Source organism: Eublepharis macularius, chromosome 7 (genome assembly GCF_028583425.1).
Source record: "Eublepharis macularius isolate TG4126 chromosome 7, MPM_Emac_v1.0, whole genome shotgun sequence".
Classification (NCBI taxonomy): Eukaryota; Metazoa; Chordata; class Lepidosauria; order Squamata; family Eublepharidae; genus Eublepharis; species Eublepharis macularius.
The window spans coordinates 114,587,145-114,607,934 of record NC_072796.1 but is presented as its reverse complement, the minus strand read 5'-3'; the positions used below and the strand labels follow the sequence as shown (position 1 = coordinate 114,607,934).

General features: G+C 42.3%; 1 protein-coding gene across 2 annotated transcripts in view; it reads left to right on the top strand.

Annotated features, from left to right (window-relative positions):
* The first annotated feature begins 2,829 nt into the window (after positions 1-2,829).
* The window catches only part of LRP12 (LDL receptor related protein 12), a 54,235-nt gene continuing 36,274 nt past the window's right edge, over positions 2,830-20,790 (top strand). For both annotated transcript variants that reach the window (XM_054985810.1, XM_054985809.1), the window contains exon 1: positions 2,830-3,112. In XM_054985810.1, coding sequence (XP_054841785.1) covers positions 3,031-3,112 — 82 coding nt within the window. In that variant the 5' untranslated portion in view covers positions 2,830-3,030. The remainder of the gene's footprint in view (positions 3,113-20,790) is intronic.

Sequence of the window (20,790 nt, the reverse complement as noted above, 5' to 3'; positions counted from 1 at the left end):
ACTGAAAGTTCTGTACTGGCTGCCCATTTGTTTCCAGGCATAATTCAAGCAGCTGGTGTTAACTGTAAAGCCCTAAATGGCTTGAGGCCAGGATACTTAAAGGACTGCCATATTTTCCAGCCCACCACTTAAGATCTGCTTCACAAGCCGTGCTTATGGTGCCCCTGTATTCAAAGGGGAGGTTGGTGGCAACTGGAGCCAGGGCTTTTTCATTAGTGGCACCTCACCAGTGGAATGTCCTTCCCCTTGAAGCTCACTTGGTATCTACATTGCTTATGTGCTAGGTCAAAACATTTCTCTTTTATTTAAAGAGGATTTAAAGAGGTGTATTTCTAGTCTGAAGAGCCCCATGGTGCAGAGTGGTAAAATGCAGTACTGCAGCCCAAGCTCTGCTCATGACCTGAGTTCAATCCCAGCAGAAGCCGGGTTCAGGTAGCCGGCTCAAGATTGACTCAGCCTTCCATCCTTCCGAGGTCAGTAAAATGAGTACCCAGTTTCCTGGGAGTAAAGTGTACATGACTGGGGAAGGCAATAGCAAACCACCCCAGAAAAAGTGACGTCCCCCTGTGGGTCAGTAATGACTTGGTGCTTGCACAGGGGACTACCTTTACCTTTTTACCTATTTCTAGTCTGAAAGCTGTTATTTTAAAGCTGCTCAGAGGTCTGTTTTTATGGTCTACTTTTTATGCTGTTGATGTTTTTATTGCTGGTTTTTAATTAACTAATAACTTTTAATGTTTTGTTTTCATTATATTTTATTTTGTAAGCCACCTTGGACTAGTTCATAATTTTTTTCTAAATAAATAAATAAAAACGTGAAGAAACCGAATGATTTTGTATTCCACCCACTCAAGGACTATGAATTCAACATCAGATAGCAGTTACATCACTGGCTTTGGATGGCATTTCGTGACTGCTTTGGAAGTTATCAGAGTAACAAGTTTTATCTTGATTCATATGAGGCACATACAAAAATAACTAATGATCTTCTCTAAGAAGAAAGTTCCAAAAGATAGATGGGAAACTTAGCACCAACTATCCTTCCTCTCCTCTAGGGAATTAGGTGACCCCTCTGCCACCTGCTTGAGATGGGCTGCTTCATCCCAGGTATCTGGCTGTAGGATGCTTTCATTTCTAGCAGCAGGATAAGGCTGCAGAGAGGGGGCAAGGTATATGCAAGCCGTAAAACTGCAGGACACCTTTTTCACTGCTTGCTTGGCCCTTCCCTGCCTGTCTCTTTTTCTTGCTGCTACTGGGAGTGAGAGAATCCTGTGGGCAAGTCCCTGAGACTGAAATGGGCTTGCCCATTTATTACATTTTCTCTTTGAAAAGTCCTGGCTGGGGAATAACTGTATACAGAAACTCTTCACACAGCCCACTTTGGGGTGTGGATTGTTAGTGCTAAGAGCCTACAGTCAGGGCATGCCTCTAACCTAATGCCACTACTAAACATCATTTTCAAGACATCTCGTTCTCAATACATTCCAGTGTATTTCTATTCCTATTTAGATTGACAGCGCACAAGACGAAGGTTGAGTTGTGGAAGGTATCATTTCCGAAATCATGGCAGATCTTTCATTGTATCTCTGTGACCATTTAGAAATGGCTATTTCCTGGAGACTTCTGTGCAGGCTTTCTAAAGGTCAAACTAAACATGTTTTAAAGACTTGGGGTCCACCACAGCCACACAGCAGCTGTGGGGGAATGACTTTTAAAAAATAAAGGAGATCCCAAACTGGCTTGGAATGCCACCATGGAAGAGGAAGGGCTCCTGCCTTCTCCTCCAAACTCCTCCTTGCTTGGGAGGAGTTATTTCTTTCTGTGTTGCTGCTCCAAGTGCTCAGAATGCTCTACATGCAGCAATAAAAACAGGGACACAGAACACACACACCCCAAACGCACACTGCTGTTTGACTTGGGAAAATGGCTTGGGATGGTATTCTGAGCCCATTTGGGATCTCCTTTATTATTAAGCCATTTCCCGTTGCTGCAGTGTGGCTGTGGGGAACCCCTATCCAGCTCTTTACAAACTTGATGGACAGCAAGACAGTGGAATTCACATATGCTTTGTGATCATACGCACACTTATTTGGGGACAGGGTAAGGGACTGTGGCTCAGTAGTGGAGCATCCAAATAGTTTTAGGTGGGTAGTCCTGTTGGTCTGCAGTAGAACAGCATGATTTGAGCCCAGTGGCCCCTTAGAGAATAACAAGATTTTCAAGGTGTAAGCTTTCGAGAGTCCCTTTCTTTAGGCTGGCCTGCAGAAAGGCCCATATTCACTCTCTGGCATTTTCAATTAAAAGGGTTAAGTAATAGGTGATGTCTTGCCTGTAAGCCGGCGCTAGTCAGAGTACAGCAGGCTGGACAATGGTGTGTGACTCACAAAACAGCTACTTCATGACTGATCTACTGATCGCATTATGTAGTTTTCGTGCGAAGGTGGGTAGGATTGGGCTCCAAGCGCGCGATGTGGGGCCCGTTCCTCCTCAGAAACGGAAAAGCGGCCGGTCGTCTGAAATGTCACTTGGAAGCGCGGTTACTCCCTACGGAGAACTTACTTCCGAATAAACACGCAGAAGGGCCTGGCTGAGGGGGAAACAGTTAAAAGTGAGCAGGTAGCGTCCCTCTCCCTCGCTCCCAGAAAGAAAGCGTGTGAGGGCAGCCGCAGACGGCGCGAGGAGCCCGAGTCAGCCGCCTGAAGTCTCCTCCTCCCTCAGCCTTTCCCTCCCCGCTCAGGGCATCTTCCCGAGGGAGCGGCGGCGGCTCCTCCACGCGTTCTGCTTTCGAGTGCGCAGCTGCGCCGCCGGAGCCCCTCCTGCCCGCCGGAGGAGAGCGCTGCCTGAGCTCAGAGAGGAGGCCGAGGCCGGCAGCTGAAGCGGCGGCAACGGCGGCTCATGGCTCCTCGAACGGGCGGCTGAGGAGCGAGCGTGTGCGGGGCTGGCCGCTGAGTCCCCACCTCACCCCCGGTGAAGCGGCGGCTGGGCCCTCCGGCAGCGGCAGCGCTTTTGCCCCCCCTCCGCGGTGGTGTTATGGCCCCTTGCTGGCGCACGAAGGGGTCCCTGGCTTGGAGGTCAGCGCAGCTCCTGCTCCTCGTCGCGTCCTCCTGTTGCGGTAGGTACGATGCGAGAGGCAGGCTCCCCGCCTCAGCTCCATTTTCTCTTCCCTCCCTTTGTCCCCAAGCTCGGCCCGGGCCCGGGAAGGGGGCGGGGAGAGACAAAGCAGCCTCGCTCGGATCCCCGGGAAAGGTGAGTTTATCCCCCTTGCCGTTCTTGCTTTGCCGTCACTCTCCCCCCCCCTCAAAACAAACAAACAAAACAATCCCGCCCCCGCAGCAAACCGGTGAGGTCCCTCCTCTAAGATCCGGGCCGGTGTATCTTAAGCGCTTTAAATGGGGGAGGGCTAATATTAAACAGGAGGGACTGATAATCTTTCACTGGGGTTTTGCCTAAAAAGCAAAGAAAGAGTGTCGGGACTTTGGCTGTTGTGGTTCCCACTTTGGCCCCACACAAAATCCCGCAGTTGGAGTGTGTTATGGTCTCTTCCTGGGTCATGGGAATCCTGAGAGCTGTGTGCAGTGGTAGTGGGGAGTTTTTTGAACTGGTTTTTTAAAATAAAAATTATATTTTTAAATAAATTGTATAAATAATTTTGAACTGTTTATTTAAGACAGATGGGGCCTGGTTGTGTCACACTGTTTCCTCTTTCCCACTCCTCCTTCCCTGGACAACTGCTTCCCAGTCCCACAGACGTTTAATGGGAGGCAATATAAAAATGGTAGATATTAAAGGTAATGGAAGGAGGCCTCAATCTAATAATTCTCCTGTAGAGGTCTTGATGCTTTTACATTAGGCCTGTGCTCGCTCGCTCTTTTTTACCTTCTGTTTTATTCTTTGTCTTCTGTAAACACATTGATGTCTTTGATATCATAAAGTCTTAATGTGTCATATCTAAGAAGGGCAATTTCATAGAGCTCCTTTTCTTAGATAGGAAGGTGATTTAAAATAGTGGGCCAAAGCACTTCAGGTTTTGCATTTCGTCTGGCTTTATTTGGTATCCACTTGGAATACAAAAAGCCTCTTCTGAATTCTTGCTGGGTATTCTTAGCTTGTAGCTTGCCCTAGAGTGCATAGAAACAATAGTCCTAAGTCATCAGGTCCTGCTGTATACTTAATTTTGAACATGTGATCCTTATGTATTTGACCAGCAAGATCTATAAATATTTTTGCTGTGGCAAATTTTGTAATAATGGTGCCTTGTTAGGAACACCCAGGAACTAATCTCAGTTAAGACAGAAGTCCTCCTTGTGACAATTTGACTAATAGTGAGACTTAGCAGAAGAGGGAGGCATGTCGTGCAACTTAATTATATTACAATGTGTGGGAACCATTGTTAAACACATAAAGCAAAGGCTTTGTGACAAAAGAGTTGGGGCTTAATTTCTCCTGAGGCAGGTGACCGGAAGGACAGTGCCATGGTGTTGGTTGAAACGGGCGATCCGTAAACGGTGAAGCTTTCCTTCTTATTTACACATTCAGCTCTGGTATAAGGAATTGTATGCTTGTCCTGGGCCTGGAACCTCATTCAGGTAGCTGGCCACACTTGAGGGCAAACCATGGTTTGGGTTACAGAGATTTGTAGTTCCCACAGTGTCAGTGTCTTCTGAGATGTCTGTTTCTTCTTCTTCAAATGCAAAAGATACCTGAAGATATTGTTCTCCAGAAGCTTTAAGGGGATCCCCTGTTGATATTTTTCTGGAGGACAACTGATCATCATCATCATCAATCACAGGTTTTATTGCCTCGGTGAATAAGTTATAACAACACAATGATTCCATCAAAATAAAACAAGATTTTTTTTCAAAGAAGAAATTAAAATGCACAATAATCAGTTAGAATATCTTGAAATAAAGTACTGTACATAAGATGGGGAATATCTGATCATGGATCTCTTGATATTTTTACTTAAAAGTAGCAATAGTGGAATCCTCATTGGACTAGAGTAGTGGTCTCGGGAGAAACTTGTGTTTTAATTCTAGTTTCCCAAGCTAAATATGCATGTTTATGCCCAGCAGGGCAAACCTCAAGATTTTTCTGGTAGTGTTATATCAGGAATCCTGCATGGGAAGAACAGGTTAAATGCCCCCTCCCTTGTTGTTGCAATCTAATTTGGAGCCCCCACATTTCCTTTCAGGTAAAATTTGATGTAGTGGGAGAACTGGCCATAAATCTCCCTGCTTTGTATTTTGGCTCTTTGTCCTTTTCCCAAACATTTTAAAATAGATTTGATATCAGTCGTATGGTAAGGATTCATCATACAATGAATGTTTTCTGTAACACCGATCATAGGGTTGGATCCAACAAGCTTTTCTGCTGGTAAAAAAGGAAGGAGAGGGTTTCCTTTGACCACCAAAGAGGCTGTGCTGGGCATCACAGGACTCCATGGACGAAGCACGTGCAGCTGATGGGCTGGAGTAAGGAGAGGAATTGGGTGGGATTGAGTGAAAAAGCTGACTGGATCTAACCTATAATGCCAAATGTTATAATGTGATTTCATTTGAAGTATCCCAATGTCAGTTGCAGGGTGTGTAAAGTACTGTATAAATCTTCCCCATCAAGTTTCTCAAAAAGAGGATGGATTGATTCAAGCCAATTTTATTCACCAAAGGAAAAAAGAACTGCTTAAGGGGCCATGACAATTTGGATGTGAACCTAGGAGCCAGCCCAAATATTAGGTGTCAGACTAACTTTTCACCATTCAGGTTTCTTAGTTTAATGACAAAATTTGTAATGGTTGCTACACAAAATGTAATAATGAAATTACTAAGTGCCACAATAAAAATTCCTCGGTGCTGTGGTGACCTGGCACCTAGAATTTGTCAAGCTCTGATTTAAATAATTGGTTTAATCATTGAAGTTTCCCATTTGTCAGTCTTGCATTTTTGAACAAGAAAATGTTCTAATTGGTTGTTATAACAAAACATTCATTTGCAACTAAATCCTTTATACTACCTAAAGCATAATCTGAAAATCATGCCGCTCATATGCCTTTTGTATATCATAATTATCATTCTTCAGGGTCAAGTTGGCGGCAGTGAAATTAATGGAGTCCAGTTTTCCTTTCTGTAGACTTGCAAGGACGCTAAGTAAGATCACATGCTTATACAAGTGAAGGGCCTTAGTCAAATCAACAGTCCAGTGTTCTGAATTGTTACCATAAATTTGCTTCTGCAAAGTTCTGTCATAGCTATGAGCTTCTTAAGGGCAGAAATTACAGGGGGGAAATTAGTGTTTCTCTGTTGACTAGAAAGTAAATGTTTATGCTGTTTGGTTGATAGTCATAAATATTCATAAACTGCTTCAATAATAAATACATGGCCATCTTGTATTATTTGTGGTGCTTGAGCTGAAAAGTACAATATTTTCTTATAAAAATACATTTTAATTCATAGAAGATTGTGAATTCTGTTTTAAAAGACAAATGCAAAACATATTTATTTAATGATATCATTTATAGCCTTCCTTTCTCACTGAGACTCAAGGTGGATTACACAGTATACAACATAGTGGTGTGGTCTTTGGTTCCTAACTCATTAGCAGATCTTCTGAGATCCCCTCCGTATAATACAGACCTCCTATCTGAGTAAAAAGCCTTTTTGAATAATCCAGTTTTGCATTGTTTGCAGAATGCCAAGGGAGGGGGGCTTTCCTGACTTCCTCAGGCAGGCCACAGGTTGGGGACCACCACAGAGAAAGCCTGTGTATAGGCTGCTGTTGATTTCGCCAGTGTGCAGGGTGACGCCCGCAGGAGACCCTGTTCAGAGGAGCGAAGCTGCTGTGGAGGAACATAGAGAGAGAGGTGGTCCCATAGCTACCAAGGCCATGAAGAGCTTTGTAAGTGGTAATCAGTACCTTGAACTGAGCATGGTAACTAATGGGTAGCCAATGGAGTGACTGCAGGATGGGAGTGATGTGCTCCTGCTTGCTCCTGAAAACAGTCAAGCCTCGGTGTTTTGCACCAACTGGAGTCTCCTAGTTAGTTTAGATGGGAGACCTATGTATAGTGCATTACGATAGTTAAGTCTTGATGTTACCATAGCATGGTTTTGTGTTACATTTGGATACATTTGTAAAACAAGTTATTTCTTTAAAATAATTTTAATATAGCTGAATTTAAAATATATCCAGTTAATTTTTTAAAAATCTGATTTAGTTTTGAACTTAAAGAAATAATGGCTCCCCCCCCCTCTAACCTGACAACAGTCCCATGAGGCCAGGTCTATGAGAATGAAGGGTGCCTTGGATCTTTGGTAACTGTCTCCAGTTTTGCTTAGGCTCTTAGAGTCTTTCTACACAAGGGATCTTACACGAGGATGCTTAAGTGTAGGGAGATTCAGTGTTAGCCGGGAAGCATGATTTAAAAAGAGAGCTGAAGGCTCTGTCAATTTCACCTCTCTATAAGAGCAAACAGATCTCAAAGGGTTTGTTTCATCTTCGCCTCCAGCTAGCATTGTGTCTCTCTATACTTGTCCTCGTGTATAGAGGCTCTTAGAGTCTCTCTACACAAGACATCTGGCACATCTTCTTCAAGTATTGGGTGACGAAATGTTTCCTGGGAACTGTAGTTTTAAAAGAGTTGCTTGGGATCGATGTGGCGAGGAAGGTTGAAAATACAAGCAAAATTAGGTTTGAAGCATTTTTCTGGCGTAGTTTATGGATGCAAGCCTTTATTCCGCCCGCCCCCCGCCCCCCCCGGGTGGAATTGCAAAGTTTCTCTCCCCCAGTGATCTCGCCCTGTTCTGTCTTTGAAAACTTTGAAAACCTAATTTGGCTTGTATTTTCAACCTTCCTCTCGACAGAGATCCCAAGCGACCCTTTTAAAACTACAGTTTCCAGGAAACATTACATCACCTGACACTTGAAGAACATGTGCCAGATGTCATGTGTAGAGAGACTCTTAGTGTGGGAGAATAACAATGTGGATCTCTTTCTTCACGCCTGGTGTGGAGGTGGATGCTCTATAGGGCATACTGTATAGGACATCCACTACAGATTTAAACTGGTTTTAACAATCATTTCCTTTTCCCAAGGAACATTAGGAAATGTAGTTTTCTATGAGAAGAGAAGGAAGGGAAGAATTAATTATCTTTAACAATTATATTCATTTTTGGTGAGCTTTAGTCTATAAATCTACTCTTGGTTAACATCTTAGGCAATATGTTGTTTCTCAGTTTTCCTCCTCTACAGTGGCAATAAGAAATACCGGATTTCCTACATTAGAGTGATTTATTATTTATTTTATTTATAGTCCACCTTTCTCACTGAGACCCGAGGCAGATTCATAAGTCAACAGCTAGGACATTCAGTGAACAAATACAATAGGGCATGGGTTGAAGAAATTTTAAAACAGCATAAATCCAAACACAGGGATGAAACATTATTGAAAAAAAGCGTAATGTGATGTGAAGTTCAAGGTATGGCTAGCTTGATTACGTGAAATGGCGTGAGGGTGTTGGGTTTTTTTGTGCATGATTATATATAATGTAAAATCCTGTCTTGAATTTAAAACACTTTTGTATGAAAAAGGGAATGACATTGGTAAATTAAAATTGATCAAGTTTTAATATACAGTAATCAATACACAACTACTTCAATTTGTCATTGCAACTGGAAGGATAGTTACATTCTGAACATTGATGCAGAACGTTTGGGGCTGAAATTCCTGTTCACTGGAGTTTCTTATATCCAGTCAGAACAGAACAGAAGGGCAGTCAGAACCCCTGTGATGTAAGTTGCTGGGTTAAATAGTTTTTTCTGTTTTGAGAAGATTCCATAAGGCTGGCATAAAGGAAGGTTATTTTGGTAACCAGATAGCTAGCTAAAATTGATTTTCTTGTATGAAACTAAACTTGGTTTTGAAGAATCTCTTCCAAAGAAACATATAATTCCAAAGAAACATAAAAAAGAGGGGAGTGTATAAAATCTGAACCCTCCCTGTGAAGGCTGTCCACCATCCTGTTTTAAATGTGTATGGATTTTTATTGTGTTTTAATATGTTGTTTTTATTGTATTTTAATATGTTCTTATATGCCCTGAGCCCACTCGTGGGGAGGGCAGAATAGAAATTTTAAATAAATAAATAAATAAATTGGGTTCATAGAACTGAAAGGAATATCTTGTGTCAATTAACTCAGAGTCAGTCAGGGCACTTCATATTCAAGTGTACCTGACAGCCTTTTGCCATTTTCTTTCCTATTTTCTTAAGTTTCTAATTTATAAATGTGTTTTTCTTAAATATAGCAGAGAACTGCATTCCGTATTAGATGCTGACAAGAACAGTACAAGCCAAGCCTTAGATGTGGTCATTCTGATAATACACCTAGTTTATATGTATAATTTTCTTTTTGTACTATGGAATCACTTGGCTGGTTTCATGTTTTCCTTCAGTGGGGGGAAAGCATCCAAACTGGTTAGGTCACGCCTCCTCTTATTCCAGGCAGGGCTATGCAAATTTTTGTGTATGCCTTTTGGGATTGTGCGTGTGCTTCCCTCCAGTTTGAATAGCCCTGCCGCTCCAGGAGGATGCTAGAGCTTAGCTCTAACTATCTTGTGATAAATTGCGGGAAAACCCGATTATCCAGAGACCCAATGATGGAAAATAACGCCCCCCCCCCCAAAGACCCAGGGCCCTGGGTATATAGGGAAGAAAGATTGTGTGAAGGGAAAACCCTCTCCGTCGGAGACCTCAGGCAAAGGGGATGGGCAAATGAGGGATGCTGGCTCCATAACCTTACAAACTGACCAATTAGGAATTTCAGAGGCCTTTGATCTCTCCATGATCAAATGTACCGTACCCTCTCCGACAGCACAACAGCATGGAAAAGGTGAGGAGGGTCAGCTTCTCTGAGACATGGAGGTCACTGGGCCGAGCCGTAATTACTTCACACCGACCATTAAGAGCCCTGTAGGTGGTGAGTCGATGCCTCAGATGATGGCTCAAGCCCCCCTCGGTTCCCTGCTGGTGGGCCAAGACCCCAGAATTGGGACTTCCCTGGCAAGTTTCCTCCCCTTCTGGCAAGCTCAGATGGCCATTGAGGGGATGCTGGCTGTGTCAGGAGCTATGAATATGGCGCCATTTCTCCTGCTCTCTTTGGACTGTCCCCTATGGAGTGGATGATGCAGGCCTGGAAATCAGCCTGGATGAACCCCCCACAAGTTGTGGGCCCCAATATTAACCCTCCTTCCTCTGAAATGGGAGGGAAAGAGGGAGCAGGGGTCGACAGATCGTCAGCGGGTAAATGCACTGAGTCTAGGAAAAGGCTCTGAGCTCGCAGCTCCGCACTCTCCACAGCCCTGGACTTTTCTGTCTTATCGATTCCAGAGAGAGTGCAGCCCAGACGTAAATGTTTTAAAGAGTCAAATAAAAGTGCTAAGAGGGGCAGATCAGACTGAGCTAGATCCTCATCCCCTCCTCAGCCTGCAAAGCATCGCGGACGTGCTCAGACGGGGAGCCCTCTCTCCCCCCAAGACAGGACTCCAGCATGGAGGATTCTGTGTCAGTTAACCCTTCAGCTACCATGACATCAGACAGAGAGGAGGGAGAATGGTTGGGAGAGGAGTCAGATACAAAGGATAATTCAGCCAGGCTGTTCCAGCCAGAGCACTTTCAGAGGCTGCTTAAAAAGGTGGTTGCAACTAAACTTTCCCAGCCAAGAAAGCTCTGCAGAAACCTCCCTGCCCACCCTGGACGCTAGAGGTTTTAAAACACCACCAAAAAAGATGCCCAGCTGTCCTTTTCCTGAGAACTTTGATGAAGTCGTACGTTCTGAATGGTCTGTTCCTGGCTATGGGTTTACTCTGCATTCAGTTGTAAAGAGGTTTTATTCCTTGCCTGATGAGGCCATGGAGAACCTCAAGGCCCCCCTAGTGGACATGCCTGTGGTCACACTGCACTCGAGCACAGTTCTGTCAAAGATGGGGATAATGTATTGAAGGACCCAGTGGACAAAAAGAATGAATCTGTCCTCAAAAAAATCACATGAGGCATCTTTGTTAGCAATAAGAGCTTCAGCAGTCCTGGCCAATATCAGATGACTTACTACAACAGCCTGAACCAGATCTACTGGCTCTAAAAAGGTCTCTGCTAAAAATAGAGAGCTGCCCAGTTTGCTTCAGATGCCTCTCAGGACAGCATTCAATTTTGTGCCAGAGCCCAAGCAGCAAATGGTGCTGTAAGAAGGAACCTCTAGTTGAAACACTGGAAGGTAGACACTCTATCTAGTCTAACCTATTCACTGAAAAATAGAGAGAAAGAGCTTTTGACAAAGTTCTGGTTGAAACCAAGGAAAAGAAGGCTATGCCAACTACCTCCTCTAATAAAGAGAAGGACTACAAATCAAAATCTTTTCAGTCGTTCCTAGAGGACACCAGTCAGACCCAGAAACAACAGGGAATCAAGACCTGGAAGGCAATTTACTTACTTATCAGTCCAGATTCCAAAGGAGGTGCTTCTCAAACACAAAATGCCAGTACTCGAGTACTCCAAACAAAAAACCTTCAGCATGACTCCAGGATCAGGAAACAACTTTTACTTTTCTCCAGCAATTGGGAAAAGACCACCACATATCGATGGGTCTTATACGTGGTGAAGGTCGGTTACAAGATCGAATTTATGATGCTTCCCCCACATCGCTTCATACAGTCACCAGTACCCCTGGATTACAACCAAAGCAAACAATACAATACAGGAATACAGCACCTGCTAGAAATTGGAGCCATAGAGCCTGTCCCTTTTCAACAACATTTTCAACAGGCATATTCTATCCTTTTTTTAGTCCCCAAGAAATCAGGGGAATGGAGAGCTATTTTGAATTTAAAGGACATCAATCTCTGGGTGTCATGGCAGAAATTCAGAATGGAATCCCTGCAGTCCATTTTACAGTCAATACAACAGGGAGATTTCCTAATGTCCCTGGACCTCAAGGAAGCCTAAATACACATTCCCTTACACCCAAGTTCCAGAAAGCACCTTCATTTTGCCTTCAGGGAACAGCACTATCAGTACAAGGCTCTCGCTTTCGGACTGTCATCATCTCCAAGGGTGTTTACGAAGCTACTGATTAACTTAGTGGCAGCCCTAAGGCAGCAGTGAATACATATCTATCCCTATTTGGATGTTATCCTTTTAAGGGCACCAAACAAGGAGAAGTGCAGCTCAGACACAGAGACAGTAGTGCAGCTTCTCCAAGACCATGGGTTTCTTATAAACACGCAAAAGAGCCAAATGTTTCCATCACAAAGTTTGATACATCTGGGAGTCAAGATAGACGCTCTAGTATCAAGGGTCTACTTGCCACTGGAAAGACAATTAAAAATCAAAAAACTAATTTCACCCTTGCTACGTCAAAAGAAAGCAGATGTAATGACGCTGGCACAACTTCTGGGACTTCTCATATCTACAGTACACTTAGTGACATGGGCTAAGTTCCATGTGAGAACACTGCGGTGGACTCTGATCCCTTACCAAAGAGATATAAAGGAGAAGAGACACAAAAGCATCACACTGACAATGGCATTAAGGAGCTCTCTAATATGGTGGACGTCTCTGTCTCAGGGAGTTCCCCTTTGCCCGAACAGTTAGATCATAGTCACGGCAGATGCCAGTCTGAGAGGTTGAGGAGCCACTGCCTGGACAAGGTTGTTCAAGGGAAATGGTCCTAAACAGAGAGAGAACAGCATCAATTGGCTGGAGTTCAGAACAATAGCACTGGCATTGCTAGCCTTCCAGAAGCAGATCAGAGGGAAGTCTGTGCTGGTAAAGACGGACAGTATTACTGCCAAAACGCACACAAACTGTCAAGAAGGAACAAGAGCTCTTCCTCTGTACCGGGAAGCCATACAGATCTTCCAGTGGGCAGAAAAACACCTAAATGGTCTTCGGGCTCAACATATCCAGGGAACATTAAACACACAGGCTGAGTTGGCAAGATGTGGACCAGGCAGAGTGGTCTCTGAACAACCAAGTATTTCAGGACATCACCAAACGTTACGGAACACCAGTGATGGATCTGTTTGCGACTACCAAGAACAGGAAAGTGCTAAGATTCCTGTCCAGGTTCAACGAGAGAGAGAAAGACTGAACGGATAGATGCCCTGTATTGGACTTGGCCGAAAGGTGTACTTTCTGCCACTGCTGATCATCACTAGAGTACTAGCAAAGATAAGGCAGGAAAAAGCAGACATCATTCTACAGTTCCCGTAGTGGCCAAGGAGAACATGGTTTTCCAAACTGTTTCAGATGTCCATCAGGAGATCCAGGAGACTCCTGGTCAGGCATGACCTGCTGTCCCAGGGACCAATCTATCATCCAGATCCATCCTGGATAAAATTGACCTCATGGAGACTGAGTGGAATGACCTCAAACTAGAAGGTCTACCTAGAGAAATCACAGACATTATGTTCTAGGCCAGATGACTGGCCACCAGGAAAATATACAACTATACATGGGCAACCTTCTATTTCTGGTCTATTAGCCAAAACAAGGACCCGTGGAACCCATCTAGACAGGAGGTTAGCTCTACATACAGGTTGGAAAAAAGGTCTAAGGCCCAATACATTGAAGAGACAAGTAGCAGCCATTGCTGCTGTGCTTAGCAACAGGGGAAGGTAACTTAGCCTCTGATAAACAAATCAGATGTTGTAATGCCAATAAAGGTAATCTCCCCTATCACATAAACCAGCTATTAACACTACCTTCATTCTGCCCTAAGCCCAAGCACCCTAAGGAGGTGCTATGGCACAAATTAGATGTCAGGAGAGCGCTTTGTATTTAAACAAAAGAACAGCCACTCTCAAACGATCTGATTCTCATTTTGTCTCACACAGAACACAAAATTTAGGCAAAAAAGTTTTAAAGTCAGCCATAGCCTACTGGATAAGAATGTGCATTCGCAAGGCATATGAGGTCCAAGGCCTCAGGGCACCCATGGGTGTGACAGCTCATTCCAACTGGGCGGCAGCTGTGTCAGCTACTTTGTCTAACAGGGCTCCTGTAGAGGAGATATGTAGAGCAGCGACTTGGTCGTCCTTTAACACCTTTGTAAGGCACTATAGAATTGATCAATAGAATTCTGTAGAGGCTGCATTTGGGAGAAGGGTGCTCCAAAGAGTGCTGGAACAGTAAATCCAGTAGTTCCCACCCACCCACCACCACCCTCTCTCGCTCTTGCTCTCGCTCTCTCAATTGTTATAATAAGAGGTTGAGTTAACCATCCTGAGCTAGGCTATTTTATGTCTGGAGGGAACCACGTGCACAATCCCAGAAGGCATACACAAAAATTTGCATAGCCCTGCCTGGAGCGAGAGGAGACGTGACCTAACCAGTTAAGTTGCCTTTGCCCCACTGAAGAGAAGAAACCTTCAGGTAAGGTCTTTCCAATGTTCTGTTTGTTTCCTGTAAGCCCGAGATAAGTGCAGAGCTTTTTTCACAATCACCGTTCCTTCACTTCAGGCTACAGTTTCTAGTCAGGAAGTTCCACTGAACTCCATAGGATTTAAAATATTTAAATAGGATTTTAAATTTTTTAAAATGGTTAACAATATGTCAGTTTTAATGTTCTTGATTCAGTTTATGCCTTAAAGGCAAAAGCCCTTTTGTAGACTAAATATCCTTATTTATTTATTTTGGGAGATGGTTTAAATCTTCACTTGAGGATTTCAAGGTATGCTTCAGTCTACCCTTTGAAATATGTGCTACTTACTTTCTAGATACAGAAGAGAAAGTAAGTGCTGAGTTTCATAGGTGGTCCATAAACCTAAGTTGGCTTTGTGGCAAGTACATCTACAACCTGCAAGTTAGGGTAGCAAAACTATTATTATGCAGCTGATCTTTTAATTTTCCTTGGGGTTTAACCCCCTATATTTGTCATATCAGGTTTCATTAGTGGTTTTGTAATTGTTGAAGTTTGGTTCCTTTTGCCTTTGCTGGAAATCTTTTTTGATTTTCTTATAAGGAACACTTCTACCGTTTGGTTTCTTAGCTTCCATGATACAGCCCTAGTAACCATTAGGTAGTAAACATTTTATAGAGACAATTATTGTTGTTTAGTTTGGCTAGAGTCATATGATATGGCCTTAGCACGGCTTTCCTTAAGACTCTCCTGCCTCTCCTATGTGGTTTTCTTCCTCAGGACTCCTAGTGTTTACTGTTCTTCTTGTATATAGTGTGTTGAACCTGTGAGTTGCATCAGGTTGCTTTTGGCCAATATGATTATTACAAGAGGAGAACCTGCAAAAAAACAATGTTAAACAGAAATCCCATCCCTTTCCTTGCTATTGGTTCCATCTCTATTTCCTCCACTCCATCTGTTCTGGCTCCAACTCTCTGCCTCCTCCTGTTGGCCTCTGCAGCCATCTCTTGCCCTTTTCCTAACTACAGCTTCTGTTTGCGTACCACTGCATCCCAAAATGCTACCCCAGACCCAAAGTTCAGTTTTGTGAGATCTGTCAGTATGTAGAAGTCGCTGTTAGCTACCTGCATGATTTTTACTTCCAACTTTTTCTCTTTATTTTTATTTAATACGATTTTTCTGCCAACCTGGGGAGTCCTAATGATCACACTGATAACCGTGCCTTGCTATTCAAGGTATTTTATGTTGTTGGTTACAGAGGAAGAGGAAGTTAGTAGATCGTGACCATACCTGTGCTGATTTTACAGCTTCAGATTCTTCGTGCCCTTCTGTGAATAACTTCCACAGCTGCTTTTTGTGATTGTGCGCCTATGCAAGGTCTCATTTAAAGATTTTTCAAAAGATGAGCAAAATAGCTTGCCCTGAAGCATTTTGAGTGAGGGTGTGCAGCTAGCTGAAGCTTGTGTAGGAAGTAAAAATATTCACTTTTAGGTTAACGTGTTTATGTGTGAATGATAGTAAGGTATCCATTAATAAGTGGGGTATGTGGGGAAAACCCTGCTACGTGACATTTGGGATTAGTAGCCCATTGCCAAGAGTTTAAAATGTGGGTCATATTTTACTAGTTTGAAATATTTGCTGTAGGGAACAACTAAAGTCTAACAGTGTCTTAAATGTATTTAAGGTATTCAAACCTCCCACTGGCTTTAACAGGAATTTTCTGTGGATAAGAAATACAAGGCTATATGTCTTTTAAAGTGTTACCATAAAAACTTCCAAGTCTGTTATCTGTGTGACACATCTAAGAAGCACAGAAAAAGTCTTTACCTAAAAGGTGCAGAATGGGTCCTAATGATTAATTGGAAGAAAATGCCCTTATTGAGATCTTTCCAAAGCTTGCTTTGATAAACTGTTTGAAAGAGAATGAGCCACTGCCTCAGGGTTTTTATTTATTTAAAAAGCAGCCATAACAGTATTTAAAGTTTGATTTATAACCTTGTAGGATATCTAAATCATGACTCCTTAGCTGGTTTCTGTTCCTCACATGAGCAACAAGCAAACTGTCCTGCAGTGTTCTGTTTCTATTGCAGTTTTTTTTTCTGCAGTCACTGTTCAGCAGTTGTGTAAAGCTGTCATATTCCACAAAGGCTGGTCCATGTGTAAAATTCAAAATCTACTCTGTGCCCAGCCAAGTATGGTACAAATCCACAAGGAATGAAACAAAAGTTCGATACATAGCCCAATTCCCCAAGAAGAGAAACTCCATACAGCTACATCACTATTGGCCTGCTCATATCTGTTATTGCAATGATATAACTCAATGAGAAAGAAACCTAACAGAATATACTAATTTTTTTACTACAGTATATCTTTATATTGGCAGTTATATACAGCTCTTATAATGTTCTTGCTAAATATCATGTGTACAATAACTCAATGTTACCGTTATTATGATTGTTACCCTACTCCTTTTGTATTGTTGATATTCATGCAATAAAATAAATTTTTTAAAAAAGGAATGAAACAAATGTTTATGAAAATAAAAGTTGTTTCAATTTGGAACACACCAGAACTTCCTTGAAAGTAATGAGTTACATCAATGAGAGAGAGAGAGAGAGAGAGAGAGAGAGAGAGAGAGAGAGAGAGAGAGAGAATTTTCAGGATTTTAAATAGGAAACAAAGTTAACGTGGCTTAAGGAAGCTTTGATGACTAGGACTTTGAAGAGAAATAGAGAAGTTGACTCAATGAATAGTTACTTCTTTATTTTATTTACTTTAGACCCTACTTTTCTACCAATTGGGGCGGGGGGACGACCCAAGGTGGCTTACTTAATTCTCTTCTCCTACTGAGTGGGTCATCAGAAAATCCACTGAGGTGTGGCAGCACTTCAGATTAGGACAGAGGCAAACTGGATTCAAATCCCCACTCTGTCATGAAGCTTATTGGTGACCTGGGGCCAGTTATTCTCTCTCTCAGCCTAATCTATCTCACAGGATTGTTGTGAGAGTAAAAGGTAGAAAAGAAGACCTATGTTATGTCACCTTGAGTTCCTTTGTGAAAGGATGGGATAGCCATGGAGTGGATAAAAAAAGACAATAAGCAAGGGTGTTTGCTATCCAGTTAAGTTGTGCAGAGCAGATAGTGTGAAAATCAAGGTAAGAGAGCTGCTGTAGCATAGTGCTTAAGTGGCTGGGAATCAGTACTCCGCTGGTTCAAATCCCACTATTGCTATGAGCTCAGCAGGTGGCCTTGGGTAAGCCGCTCCTCTCAGCACCAGCATCCCAGTTGTATTATGGGAATACTAAAAACACTGATTTTGTCTATGAGGAGGACACTAATTTGTCTAGAAGAGCAGTATATAAATGCAGTAAGGTGAGACAATGCTAATTCTTAAATTGGTATCTGAAATAGACACCAGATATCCCGATGTTTCTTTACACCTGTACTGGCCTCAGCTTCAAAGCGTTATGATTCCTTGTGGCTAAAATACCTTATGGTAGGATGAAGGTTCTGCCTTGCTCTTGCTCCTAAAGAAGAATCACTTTTCCCTTGCCAGGAAGAATAGCAACATTGATGGGCTTTTCTTACCTTTCTCCACTTGTCCTATTTCATCCCTATCCTCCTTCTCTGCACCCCCCTCCAGCTGGACAAGAGAACAGGAAGATGGCAAATGGTTTCTGTAGCAATCTCCTTATGGCAGCTGCTCTCAGCTTCCTAGGAGTATGGTGCAAAAGTGCAGTCTTGGATGAAGTTTTACAGCTACAGGCAGTGTGTCCTAGATTTCAGAACTGAAAGCCTCTATAGTCATACACAGGGTTAAATGATAGGTAATTATTTTCCAAACAGACTCTCTATTTGGCCTTCATGCTGTTCCTGACACCCCGGATTAGCATTTCAGGGAGTTTGGTGGGCTGCCACAAGATATGCCCTTGCATCCAATTTGCAGATCTTCTTGTACAAGTGGTTCCATGTAAATCAGTCCAACAAGATGTGATGAGAAAAGTAAAAAACCTTAGGCATATGTACCTGAACTTGAGTTGTGTGTGGTAAACCAGAGACAATTGTACATTTGACTTAATTTGCACAGTATATTTATTGTAGCACTAAGGAAAAATACAGCATTCCTAATGTGCTAAGCTACAAAGCTACACCCTTTTAAGACCATTGACTTCAGTGCAATTAGAAGGGTATCTCTGCGCTTAGGATTGTACTACAGGAACTATCCCCCTCCCTGTTAGTGGTGTGGTTCACACAGCACTGAGCCATGGCTTAATGGTGTGTAAGCCTGTTGATCTGCTGTCTGTCGTCTCCACTCCAGAGGTGTAATCAACTTGTGACTTCTGCTTCAGCACAAACTCAAGTTTGCCATTGTGCATCAGTTGATGAGCTATGGTTTGTGCTTTCCTTGCAGTATATTGAAAACAACAAATAAATCTTCATAGGGACAGAGCATTGTTTTATACTTGCCTTGCCCATTGTCTATGATTAATGTGTTGTACAATAGAGTATATTGGAAGTAACAGATGCAAAAATACAGTTCAGCATATTGAGTAGACATTTTAAGTTAATATGTTTGTGTTGAGCTAGTTTAGTACTTAGAAGTGTGGTGGCAGATGCTTGTAAATTCCAAGGTAGCAAGTTTTAACAACCATAATGCTACACTAAAATAACAATAAAATCCAATGTAAATATGCCATCTGCACTTATTTCATAGTTTATTGAGTAAGCTGTGTAACAGTGAACTGTTTTTTTAAGAATCCCACTTGTCTTATATAAAATCAGTGTAGGTTGTATGTGTGCTTTTGTGACTGTTGTTAGAGGATACTCTTCCACCAAGAGCCGAGTTCTTCCACCAGCTTAGCGCTGTCCTTTGGTTACTCATGCTTGAAAAGGAGCTGCCACCTAACGTTGCCTGTGTTTCTGCTTGTCAGGAAAACTATTCCACCAAGGACTGAGTTCTTCCTCCTGCTCAACCTCATGCCCCAACTGATACCTCTCTTTATTGTTATATTGTGATTTTGGACTGTTTATTGTTTGGTTGTTGTAAGCTGATTTGAGTCCTGCTTTGCAGGAGAACAGGATAAAAATATTAATATTTATCATCATAATTACCCATCAAAATCAAAGGGTAGAGCCAGAAATCTCTCACTTTCTCTCTCCTTTGACATTCTTCTTTTTAAAGCAATTATATTATCAATGAGATAAGGAATTGTATGCAAATTATTTCAGGAAGCCCCCCCCCCCTCACCACCACCACCAGAGTTAAAAAATATTTTAATTCATCTTGTGCTGTTTGGTATAAAAACTCCCTGCAAATAGAAAACTCCCAAGTAAAAAAAAGATTTCACAGTGAAAATGAAATCTATACCAATCTGAAGATGCCTGATCTCATCTGTGTTAACCTGTTTCACAGTGTAACATTACCATACATGTTTAATATGGGTAGCTCAATTACTTTCCTTATAGGGAGCAGATGATATGCATATTTATGCCTTCTGCCTCTTCTATCAGGTTAATTTAATTTGAACTAATTTGTAGAGTATAAAAAGAAGTTACCATCTGAGAGAAAGTAAAGGTGGTTAAATTTCACAAAAAGAGAAATTGGAGAAGCAGTGGAGCAGGAAGCTTTAATATTGTACAAACCTATGTGCATCCTCATTGTTTAAATCACTTTTAAAGTCTTTGGATTGTTTTCACTTTAGGGCCTCCTATGTCTGCGTTGCAAATTCTGGTGATGTCAGTTCAGTACACATGATGCTACCTTATTCTTAGTCCAGAACCATGGTCTATCAAAGCTTGTCTACTCTGACTTGCTGTGGCTCTCCAGGGTCTCAAGCAGAGATCTTTCATGTCACATACAATCTTACCCTTTAACTGAAGGTGCCAGGGATTGAATCTAGATTTTTTTTCATGTGCTGTGCTATTGAGCCACAACCTCCCTCAAGTACTTTAAAGGATGCACAGGAATGATCTTTGAGAAACAGCTAGCAAGTCTTTCCTGTAACAGTGCCGCCATGGTGCCCAAAGCAATACATAGCACTCTGATCCTATAGTGGCCCTTTACTACTATATGGATGTTTCAGGACTAGCGTGGATTGAAGACTGTGACTCTGGGATGTTAAAGTTGACAGATCTCCAGCCATTTTTTTAAGATACATACAACCCAAATGAACTTTATTGTGCCTGTTATAACCAGATGTTTTCTACCTATCTTCCGTCCACAGTAGGTCAACAGAAGTATCCACAGTTGTATTACTCTAGTGAGACAATGCCATAATTTAACAATTAAAGTTGCTTGTAAAACTTAAAGAAAAAATAAGATGCATCCATAGCCAATATCAGGTTATTCTTTATTGTTATATTTCAATCCTACCTATAGAATAT